General features: G+C 33.9%; 1 protein-coding gene across 1 annotated transcript in view; it reads right to left on the reverse strand.

The window, feature by feature from the left end:
- The window catches only part of LOC123543342 (carbohydrate sulfotransferase 1-like), a 60,364-nt gene extending 50,466 nt beyond the window's left edge, over positions 1-9,898 (reverse strand). Inside the window, exon 1 of the mRNA XM_045329422.2 lies at positions 9,738-9,898. Within this exon, the coding sequence (XP_045185357.1) occupies positions 9,738-9,834 (97 nt within the window). The 5' untranslated portion in view covers positions 9,835-9,898. The remainder of the gene's footprint in view (positions 1-9,737) is intronic.
- Positions 9,899-12,923: the final 3,025 nt, after the last annotated feature.

Consider the following 12,923-nt stretch of genomic DNA (forward strand, 5'->3'; position numbering starts at 1 on the left):
TTCATTTTTCCACAAGATGAACAGGTAGCCATTATAATTTTTTTCCCGTTTTTTGCTGTAACATAATGAGGATTTATATTATCAGTAAATCTTCTTTCTTTCAAACAATATATTTTATTCTGTAAACTCATCTATATCATATGTATTTAAAACTTTTTAGTCGGTTTGAAACCTGTGGGTTTTGAATTGTCCGGCATTGGTCAATCCCTATCAAGGACTATCAAAGACTGAAGGTTAAATAAGGTCAGATTGGCTTAGAATCGGTATTTTATCAATAAAATAATCTGCCAAAAGTTTGTCAAGTTGGCAGAAACGTTTAATCTTATTTTATTAAATGTTTTAACAATAATTTGTTAAAATCTGTTTTTTTTTTAATTGGTCGGCTTTGGATTTTTTAAAAGAGGGCGGCTAATTAAAATTGAAAAAAACTGGCTTAGGACCATCATAATACAATACTACTACAATTTCTCAGAAAATGTCAATAAAAAACGATTCTCTGCAACCTATGGACAAAATAGTGCAGACAGGGGTACCAATTTGAAACTGGTGGTCAATTTATGTTGCATGGATTATTTATCCCCAGATCAAAAGGAAAATGGATTAGACATATTGTATAGTAAAATGTGAGTCCATTGCATTTGATAAAATTATAGCATGACAGACTTCTGGAACGATTCCTGGTTAGGTGGCAGTACGGGATTCATTTTAGCTCAGAGATCCGTAACAGAATATTATATAAACATCTTTGAGCTGAACTTTTAGCTAGGGACTACTGTGCAGATGTAGATAAATTGATTCTGAAACGTACGGGACCGTAATACGAGCCACGCTAAATGATTGTTCGTACGGGACCGTACAAAGAGCCACGCTAATCTATTTTAAGAAACAAAACAACAACATGTCTAACACATTCGTATCGCATTTTCTGGTAAACTGCCTTTCCTTATTTAACAACAAGCTTAATTTTATAACATTAATACATTGTTTGTAGAAATGGCATTGAAAAGCAAAATATTTGTAAATTACTGCATTTATCCGCCGTCTTTACACAAAATCTTATCACGGCCGATTAGCCATTGTTGTTTTTGACATATTCACACTTTTGTCACATGACACTTTCTTCGTTGGTTTACGGAGAACGGCAAAGCCTGGCGAGTGGATTAGTGACCAGCTTGTCATTAAATATTTCATGGTTTTAAATCTATTCGTATCTCAACAATATTTGGCCATCCCAGTCTAACTAACGGGCGAATTTGTTCATTATTGTCATTTTATTATTAACAGTATTATAACTTTAAATGATTTAGTTACATCGATTAAACTATGCATTATCAACATCAATTAAAATTTAATTTTGACTCAGTACTCCAAAAAATGTAAGTGGAAAATGTTTGCATAAATGCTATTACTAATGTTATGTTCTTTCTTTTTATACTTGTTATTCGTGTACTTATTATCCTTAATGTTTGTAATTGAGTATTAATAAATAAATAAATAAATAAAATAATTAATTAATTTCTGTATGTGAAATTGTAAAATTAAAAAAAAAAGATAATAATCTCCTTCATCCTACAAGTAGGAAAACATAACTCTTTGTGCACCATGTCCACTTTGCCTACATACTTCCAAACGTCTGAATTCCGGAAACGTCCAGAAACCGAACTTCTAGGCTAGTCCGGAGGTCGTCCGGTTTTCGGAAGTTACACTGTATTATCTGTTCATCAACATCTTCAGAACCAGTGGTACATTTTCGACATTGATTATGGTTAAAGTGCATCGAAATTTGTCGAATCTTCGGGATAATTAGTTTATTCATATCATATTAGCGCGATTATGATTTGTTTAATATTTTTAATCACTCTCGATTTAAGTGAATGTATCATTTTAGAAATTGTGGCTGTAATGTCAGGAGAGCTCGAACCGACGATCTCCAGATTACGAGGACGGCACAGGAACCACTAAACCACCGTTACCTGTGAGAAAGTTTTAATAGCAAATCGCTTCTTAGGTCTATATTCTTTATTATCAAATATTAGCCTTACTGAGAATATAGCGGAAAACAATAGTTATAAATTTTATCAGAACATGTTAAAACAAAACATGTGAAGTTTCTTCTAGTTTTACTGCTTTACATTTGCTATAAAGAAATATAATGGGGACAAAATGACCATTTATGAACTAATCAACACAATAAATTGACATTGTTTACAAGAGTTAGTCACCAAATTATTCCATTTTTTCCTTTTAATAAGTTGATTTAAAATATGTATATTTAGCACAAACATTTCATTAAAACAAGACAATGTGGGTGATGTAAACTGACTCTCATTCTAAAGTAGTCACAGTGTGAGTAATTTGAATAGCATGGACGGTCTTCTTCACGTACACGAGACTTCTTTCGCTGCAACAACATTATTCCAGCTTTGGAGATCCAACTCAGTGTGGGGAATCGTGTGATTTAAAATGACGACGTGCACGGAAAAATTGGCCGCTACTTTCTTTCATGTCAGCAGGAAAATCAAGGTAAGATGATCTGATAAACATTGTGTTAGATATTGTTATATACTCTATCATATCCCCTTTACCTTCCGATTTCTCTAGATAGCCGTTATGTGCGTAATGTGTTGGTATTTGCTTTAAACACTCGGGCAGTCTGAATGTAGATGTCATTTTTTGTAGACGCCTTCCGCGGACAGACAGCATTTTTGAAAGAAACTGCATTTCTAAATCAAATTTACGGCTTCAAATGGCAGCGCTACAACATGAACATTTGAATTAATATGCAACACAGTTCGAGTATTTGTAAATGTGCATTCTAATATGGCTAACGATGCTTTAATCATCTAAACGATGTTATGTTGACGTCACGTCAACGTGATATTTAGCGTCATGTACGCATCAAGAAATAACGCTTTCAAATTTCATGTAATAATTTACTTAATAGCATGTTTTAAACAAAATGTCACTTTGCACAAATGTTTTGATCAATTTATACACACACTGAATTAGTTATTCGCTTTGCTGAATAATTGGCAATATTTTTCGCTCGAAATGAATTCTGCCGCAAGACCTATTACTATTTCCGGTCCTGGTGTGTTTTAACAAATACCAACTATTGGCGCAATGCTTGTGCAAAGAAACAGTTCCATCATATTTGATATAAATTTTAAAAAAAGAACATATTAGAATCGAAATAATTTATAGCAAAACATTGCTTTATCACTATTTATACACTCGGGCGGTTATACGTCGTCCGAAATATTTTCACTCGGGCTGCGCACTCGTGAAATTATTACGCTCGGCGTATAACCACCCATCGTGTATAAATAGTGATAAAGCACTGTTTTGCTATAAATTATTTCTTAATTTAATATGTTGTGCAAAAGAAAATATTGAAATTTATTTAATGGAAGCTTACACGTACATCTCATTAAATGGCAGCTTACACGTACACTTGCATCAAGCTTTAACATTTATGAGAATTTTATGAACAATAAGAGCAACGTTGTCCGCTAATGCATCAACCTGTTATGATGCGTAACAATTAAATTCTATTACATTATTACTATTATACCACATTTGTATTCATATTTCTGAGTTCCTAAGGTTTGTCTGTTTTCAAGTGTTTCTGCTTTATGTAGAATATTGAAATTTTGCAGTTGTGTGCAGAAAATAGCTAGGATTGTGTTTTTGTGTTTATTTCTCGGATTCCTTTTGTGCTTTTTGAGAAATTTAGATTTTAAAAGCAAAAGTTGTATATATTGTGACATTTTATACATATGCATTTTACCCACAGCAATGATGAGTGAACACGTATTAATGCGGATTAAACATGAAAGATCAACTTTATACAATATTGGGAAATCAGGGACTGCCCAGGGTGGTCGGCCTAATCCTATTGTCATAGAACAAACAAAGCAATTACGGATTCAGAAATACAAAAGAGGACAGAGAGGTGGTCAAAATCGTGTGAGAAGGACATGGGATAATAATCAAGGAGTGAATGAAAATAATTTGCAAACTTTACCACAAGAAATTCCCGCTGTGATTCATACAAGATGCTTCTCAGTTAGGAATAATAATAAAATTAATACGAATACTATTACAAAGATGAAATGTGAATCTCTAAACATAACAAAAGGTCAGAAAACACTAAAAGTATGTTCTATAAACCCAACCACTTTGTGATTTTATCCTTTCAAACGATTTTGACGTTGTTGCCATCACAGAGACATGGCTTGACAATACCGTGGAAAAAAACATGCAGTAGTGAGCTTGTCCCTGACGGGTATCGCATGAAGTTCCTCGTCCAGGCAAAATGCGCGGAGGCGGAGTCGCCATTATTTATAAGTCAAATTTAGAATTTGAAATGCTGACATCTTCCGGTGATGGACACTTCTCAACATTTGGGCACATTGATTGTAACATTGCTACAAATAAGAACTCCTTGCGAATTTCAGTCGTATACAGACCACCACCACCACAAAAGAACGGTTTCGGTACTAATGACTTTCTTCAACACGAATGGCCTCTGTTTCTTTCAAAATACGCTACAATTGACAAGCCAATAGTTATTTTTAGCGACTTAAACTTTCATCTAGACATACCTACGGATCGTGGCGCTTCCAAGTTCATCAGCTCTCTAGAAACATTTGGTATGGAGTAACATGTTCAAGGACCAACACATATTGCAGGACATACTTTGGATGTTCTTATCACAAGAGAAACTGAAAATATTGTATCAAATATAGAAGTTACTGACCCAGGACTCTCTGTTTTGATTGTGATGGAAAGATATCACGTGACCATTTCGCTGTGATATTTCTTATTCAAGCAGAAAAACCTGCTCCAGTAAAGAAAACTGTTACCTTCCGAAAGTTGAGATGCATTGACATTTGAATGAAAAACGAAATAAAATCTTTGGAGATTCTTGACACGAACACGTTAGTTTCTGATGTTGACAAGCACGTGGAATCATTAAACAACAGTTTGATATCACTCGTTGACCAGCACCCTCCTTGGCTTACTAAAACAATAGTCCTTAGACCGACTTGTCCATGATATAATGAAGAACTACACGGAGCCAAACATTTGAAACGAAAACTTGAACGCCAATGGAGAAAAACCAAAATCTGACAGTAGATCATGGGATGTACAGAAAGCCCTGTGCTTCTGGGAATAAATTGCTGAAACGAACACGTGTAAAATGTCTGTTCTGAAAAGATTACAAAGTGATAAAGAATCTTCTTGGTAGAGTCGATGAGGCCGTGCTGCCAACATCTTCCTCTTCCAAAGAACAAGCGCGGACTTTCGGCGATTTCTTAATCGATAAAATTGATGGAATAAGAAATAAAATTAGGTCAGAAACAGAATTACAAGCCGGTGTTACCACCGAGGGAATTTCGAACTATAAATGCATAAACTTGTTGAATTCACTCCAGTCTCACAGGATGAAGTGAAAAAAAGTTATTTTAAAATCTGCAAGTAAATCGTGTGAGCTAGATCCACTTCTAACATGGCTTTTGAAAGAATGCTTAGAAGAACTGCTACTATTTCATACTAAAATAATCAATTATTCTTGATCAGACCACTCATCAAAAAGTCAGATCTAGATGCAAATGTTCTGAAAAACTACAGACCTGTATCTAATTTACCGTACGTGTCTAAAATACTTGAAAAGGTAGTCGATGCTCGTTTGGAAAACCACTTGCCTTTGTATAGTCTCCACGCAGAACACCAGTCTGCATACAGAAAATTTCACTTCAATGAGACTGCATTACTGAAGGTTCAAAATGACATTCTAAACTCCCTTGACCAAAATGATGTAACGATGTTAGTGATGTTTGACCTTTTGGCTGCTTTCGATATCATCGAACACCAGACGCTATTGCACCGCCTCCTCAACCACTTTGGTATCGCAGGGAAACCATTTGAATGGATAACTTCATATCTGAGCGACCGCTACCAGTGACCATAGGTAGTGAATAGTCAAAACCAGTGCAAATGACATACAGTGTCCCACAGGGGTCCGTTCTCGGACCAAAATTTTTCACAATGTACACTAAACCAGTTGGTACAATATGCAAGAAGCATAGACTAAATCATCATTTTAACGCCGACGATGGGCAGCTTTATTTATCTTTCAAACCAACAAATCCGGTCTCTCAAAAGGATGTTTTACGCTGTGTTGAAAACTGTCTCGTAGAAATCGTATCTTGGGTGAACAGCAATATGTTGAAAATCAATGCCGATAAAACTGAAGTCATTGTATTTACCTCTCAAAGAAATGAAAAACATATTGATTCGGTTACTGTGAAACTTTGAGAAGAGAACATTAAACCATCTAAATGTGTAAGGAATCTTGACGCCTTTCTAGACTCCAAAATGAGCATGGAAAAACTTATTAACTCAGTTTGTAGATCAGGATACGGAGAGCTACGTCAAATAGGCCACACCAGGAAATATATAAATACAAATGCTACAAAATCTCTAGTAAATTCACTCGTCACTTCACGCCTTGATTATTACAATGCGCTCTTGTATGGTGTTCCGAAGGTTTTGCTAAATAGACTTCAAAGTCTTCAGAACACTGCAGCTCGAATTATAACGAGAATGTTGCGTTATGATCACATTACGTCGATATTCAAAGAACTGCATTGGATACCAGTTACTCATAGAGTTGACTTTAAGATTCTAGTTCATACATACAAAGCATTGCCTGACCGATCACCGATCTATGTTAAAGACTTGCTGGAACTCTATCAGCCAGCAAGAAATTGAGATCCAAGAACAACTCAAAACAACTAGTTGTTCGAAAAAAAGCTAAACTGTAAGGTACGGTGATCGTAGTTTTTCATCAGCTGCACCGAAGTTGTGGAATGCTCTTCCGGCTACCATTAGAGACGCTAAAAGCTTGGATGCTTTCAAACGATCATTGAAAACACACTTTTTCTTCAAGGTTAATTGAAACTCACTTTGCACTGGAATTTATTTCCTAATGTTAATTGTTTCTTTAAAATATCTAGTAGAATTAAAATGTAGAGTAAAACCTTATTCAGGCTAAATACATTTATTGGTGATATTTTTTGTGTTGTATTGTATTTCCATACCATTGATGTAGTTTGTACAGCGCTTTTGATTTGATTTTTATTTTATAGATGAAAATAGAGCAATAAAAATCTGGTAAATAATAATAAGATAATAAAAAAGGAAAGTAAGGGACATATGGCAGGCTATGTAACAATATCTAAAACAACGTTTTTTAACTTAAAATACGTCGTTTTTCGTTCCGAAGCGAGAGAAATGGCGGCCATTTTTCCGTGCACACCGTCATTCATAATCATGTGATTCCCCACACGGAAAATGCAACATGACAGAATTTAAGGTACAGCATATACTAGGTAAACATTATTACTTAGCTCATCTGTGTTTGATTTGGTTTTTGTTTGTTTTGGGTTTAACGCCGTTTTCAACATTATTTCAGTTATGTAATGGCGAACAATTAACCTAACCAGTGTTCCTTAATTCTGTACTAGTACAAACCTTTTCTACGCAAGTAACTGCAAGTAACTGCTAACTTCCTGACAGGAATCAGAGGTAAATGTCTAATGTATTGATCAAATCGTCAGGGATACATACGGCCTGCCCTAGGATCGAACTCACGTCCCCGCGATTTGTAGATTGGCGCTCTCCTTACTTAGCTAAGCGGGCGAATACAACCTAAGTGTAGATATAATTTTGATATTTAGTCGTCATGAAATGAATGTTAAAATATTGATAAATATTGTCATAAAATCATTGAATATGAGTTAAACAAGTGAATTGTAATGTATTTCAAATTAAAGATATGTCTATGTTCGTCCTAAATTCTTAATGATGTGCTAATGCCAGTAAGTTTTCGAAATACTGCTGATGGTAAAAACCTCAAATTGTACTACACTTTGTTTAATGTAGAAATATATATGGTATATTAGGAATGAGATATTAAGGAAACATATGCATTTCCATTTAATGTGAAATTTGAACACACTCTTAATCTTTTGTTTTGGAAAAAAACTAAATCCTGCTAATTAATCTTAATCAATGGCATATTTGTCTAAAAATATCGATTAGCAATTGAAAAAAAGGAAGATGAAATATCAGCACAATACTTTGACCGTTACCAATTACACATTTTCGAAAAAATTGTTTCTGTCATCGTTAATATATTATGAGCCAGGCGTTTCTGGAACTACGACACAGGTCTTGTTTTGTAGCTTTGCCAAATGATATATTGTTATTCCTTAAAGTATAATTTAATCCATGAAAGAACATTAATAAAAATATACAAAACGATTTGAAAAGAAATACTATTTTATGAAATAAACAAATCACTAAGCAGAGTTTAATTAAATCCAATATTATGTTAATATTCTTTTCATAAAGATTTTAATTGTTATTCAAATGTAGCCAAAGATTTCAGCAGTGAAAGGATGGCCAGATCACGTACTTGTTTCCTTATATATAACACTGAACTGTTTACCACTTTTTCGCATTTTCCTTGCATGAGGAAGTTTTCAAAAAATGTCATAATTTACAAAATAGACATTTAAATGTTCATTATTTGGTAAAGAAGTTTAAATAAAGTATGAGTATGGAACGCATAAGTACTACCTAGGCAAATAGATGCTCAAATTAAAGTTGGGTTAACAAAGCAGATGATTCAAGAAACTACATAAACGAACAAGTAACAAATAAGCTTTTGAATCAATTTCATTTATCATTTGATCTAGCACTTTTAAATAGAGACAAAAATAGAAACATACGATAGTCCTGCAAAAGTTCTGTCACTAATAAGCTTCCGTAGTGTTATCTCAAGTCTTTTTAAAAACGCTTCATCGCACTGGAATGGTGTGTCCGAAAGCTAACGATATCCGTTTATTACGTTCGTCATAACATTTACACGTTGACAAAATGAGAAAGGGGATGTAGTGAACTTCACGTGTGCATATGTGGTGGGTATCTGTTGTGTACTTGAATAGTGTAGTGATTTGTGTGTATTCATTTGTAAATGAGAGAGAAAGAGAGCGGCTTACGAGAAGGAAAAGGGAGAGAAAGGGAGATAGAAGTCATTTCTTATTTTCTTGATGAACGGTACATAAGAATTCTTTCTTAAGTAATAATATATTTCTAAGTCAAATATTTACTCTTATGGCTGAAATAGCTACAAGTAAAGTTGTGTTTTTATAAATTGGTGAAATGAAGACCTCCAACTGGCTTGTAGAATGCAAGTAATTCTACTCAGTGGTATTGGGTTATTGGATTGAAGTAATGCCTGAAATATTGTAATCTGAGACCCCCTCCCACTCACCAACAGGCAAATAACCAATTCAAATTGTTACTCTCTTACATCTTTATTTTTTTCAGTGGCAGTTATATGATTAAATTAAATGCAATCAAGACATCTCCTATTTCTTCTTGAACAGCCATCCTTCTTAAAATTCTCATATCGGCTTAAATTATTTTTACAGCTTGCAAATGTTTTGCTTGTGATACAGTTGTCTTAACCAGGTAGTTCAGGGCTCATTTGTTCGGTTTGTTTTACAATTCCATATGTAAAACCACATATGGAATATCTCGATTATTCCTGTATAGATCTAAAAACAAAATATTGCATGATTTAGGTCTTCACATTCATTTGTAAAAAATAAGACATTTTCGCAAATTATAATTTATGTTTCTTAAAATATGTTACATACCTTTCATAATTTGCATTCCATCATAAGTTTTTTGATAATGTATACGAAAAAACAACAATAGAGCAAAAGCTGTTAAAAGGCGCGGTATTATTTTCATATTGGTATCACTTGCTTTGTTTCCGACCAGATTAGACTGGCGTATAAATTTTCATACTGATATGTTAGCATGCGCTGTGAAAAAGATTGTGTGTGCTGATCAATACCAGTATCTGTGTTTGTTAATATAAATTCTCTTGTAATGTCTGTTAATGAACATTTTGCTAGGCCTACCAAGATATTTTATTATCAGGATGATAACTCATGCATAAGGTTCCATATTAGTTGACAATCTCGAGAGATATGTGACTTTAAGTTGGTTCATAGCCGTTTCTATGTTAAAATTCAAGTATTCTATCTTTGAAATCTGACACGTTTTTGAACGTGGCTTAGGGTGTCTCTAAATTGCTTTTTGTACTTTTAGCATGTATAAATGTTGAGTTCTGCTCAACCCGGGGCTAGAGGGCGTGGACGGTAGCATGCATTTCTACTACCGTCCATGAACAGGCTCAATCAAACCGAGCCTGCAGCATTTTCATTTTTGTTGTGTTGAGCGACCTGTGAAGTTTCCACTTTTTCTATTTTCCCTGTTGAATATTCTTCCTTGTTTTTATGTAAATTACATGGTCATCATTTACTAAGCAAATAAATCAAAAGTACTTACATTAATATTATGAAAATATAAACCCAAACTTTTGAAAACGCAGTGTGTCGATTAGATTCCTTTCGTTTGTTTTTCTTTGCAATTCGCACAAAATGGCCCGTCGTAACGAATTTTAAAGTTACTTTCCATAATATTGTAGTCATTTTCAACATTCAACAAAATGTTTGTTTTTTTTTTTTGTTTTGTTTTGGGTTTAACGTCGCACCGACACATTTTAGGTCATATGGCGACTTTCCAGCTTTGATGGTGGAGGAAGACCCCAGGTGCCCCTCCGTGCATTATTTCATCACGAGCGGGCATCTGGGTAGAACCACCGACCTTCCGTAAGCCAGCTGGATGGCTTCCTCACGTGAAGAATTCAACGCCCCAAGTGATGCTCGAACCCACATCGATAAGGCATAACAAAATGTTAGATCATGGTATCATACTAGGCAATTTGCAGTTTTCATGTTTAAATTTCATTCCGTTACTTTGTAACAGCTTATTATCTATGGAGGACTTAAGATATAGTGAAATCGAAAGTGGACTGATATCCAAGAATGATATATTATATTTATGTAAATCCTTCTTTCAAATCTCATTAAGATTTTGGTCAGAAAAAAATTGATTTTTCTAGAGGTCTACTGTGTCATTCATACAATCACTAAGTGTCGTCGACGACGGTTAGTCAAATTCCGTAAATATATCAATAAGTATACTTATTATAACCTTTATCAGTGCGTAAGGATTGAAAGTTATATAATTTGACCACCTTAATCAAAAATAACTTTTTTTCTTCACCGAATTCAATTGAACTATGGAATGCACCTTTAAGGTGTTTGAATTATTTCAGAAAACGAAATCATAAATAAATAAATGTATGTGTTCCTCTTCCAGCCATACTTACACAAATTAGTACAACAACATGTAGTTGAATTTGTTCGCCTTACTCAGGTCAAATGTTAAGAATTGTGGAGGGGTTCCCATCAGCTTTAAGTAGCGGCTCATCTCGATTTTTGAAAAACAATCATGTGTACAATTTAAATAAAAAGGGAACACACAGAAGTAGTAATATTAATACCGCTTCTAAGCCACTTTGACCTCATTTTGACCCCTTGCCCTTAGCCCAAACTGACCAATTAAAAAACCCTTCGGTTTGATGGACGTAAGTCCCTGGGAGCTGGAAGCTTACACTAAGTTAAGAAAACACAGCTTTGAACCTAGTTAAAAAAGAAAAGTTTTAAATACATATGATATAAATGAGTGTACAGAATAGAATATGGTGTTTGAAAGAAAGAAAATTTAATGATAATATAAATCCTCATTATGTTACAGCAAAAAAACGGGAGAAAAATAAAATGGCTACCTGTTCATCCTGTGGAAGAATGAAATCAAAGTTTATTAGAAGTACAGGTGGTAATTTAGATATTCATAAAGCAATGTTACCTTTATTACCTAAGAATAGTTTAACATTTCCAGGATTGGACCAGTATAAACTTTTAATGAACTAGACGCAGTGTGTATGGACCATGCCTTTTGCTACGACAGTGGTGTAAAAAAAGGTACATGTGACAAGCAAATGCCTACCAACTTAAATAACGCTCAATCAAAATCATTTGGAGAAAAAAATGCAAAACATTTAATTGTAAAACCAGCAATTAAAACGAGATACAAAATTGGACTCGGAAAAAGTAAAAAAAAAAAAAAAAAAAAAAAAAAAAAAAATGGGTAGAGTATTGACTTAAGCCTTTAGGAGCTGCAAGCTCCCTCAAGAAGATCCTCGAAATAACATGGAGTGATGAATTAGGAGAAAAATTACATAGACCAATTAAACGAACTTTTTTGAAGCGAAGAGTGATAGATAGTGATATTAATGACAATTGGTCTGCTGATTTAATCAATATGCAAGCTTTTTCAAAATATAATAAAGGTGTAAAGTACTTGTTAAGCGTTATTGACGTGTTTAGCAAATATGCAGGGTTATTCTATTAGAGAATAAAACTAGAGAATCTGTTACTGAAGCATTTGAAAAAAAAAAAAAAAAATGGAGCTTCAGCTCCTGATGAGCTTCACGCACGGCCCAAAGGTAGAACACTTACAAATTTATGGGTAGATGAAGGAAAAGAATTTGATAATAAAAAGTTTGAATAATTTTTGAATAAAAATAAGATTAACACGTATCATACATTTAATGAAGGAAAAACTGTAGTAATCGAAAGATTTAGTATTTAAAAAGACTAATGTAGAAACATTTTACAGCAAATAATACTCACACTTATTTAGTAAGACAATTTACAGGAAATGGTTGATAAATATAACAAAACAAAACAGTATTAAAATGACACCGACGGAAGCCAATTAAAACTTCAAGATAAAGGTACTGTTTACTTTAATTTATACGGTAATTTAAATATACCAAAGAGTAAACCTCAATTTAAAATTAGTGATCGAGTTCGCTTAAGCAAACTTAAACGACAGTTTGAAAAAGGATATACACCAAACTGGGC

The sequence above is a fragment of the Mercenaria mercenaria genome, chromosome 7 (assembly GCF_021730395.1).
Source record: "Mercenaria mercenaria strain notata chromosome 7, MADL_Memer_1, whole genome shotgun sequence".
NCBI classification, from domain to species: domain Eukaryota; kingdom Metazoa; phylum Mollusca; class Bivalvia; order Venerida; family Veneridae; genus Mercenaria; species Mercenaria mercenaria.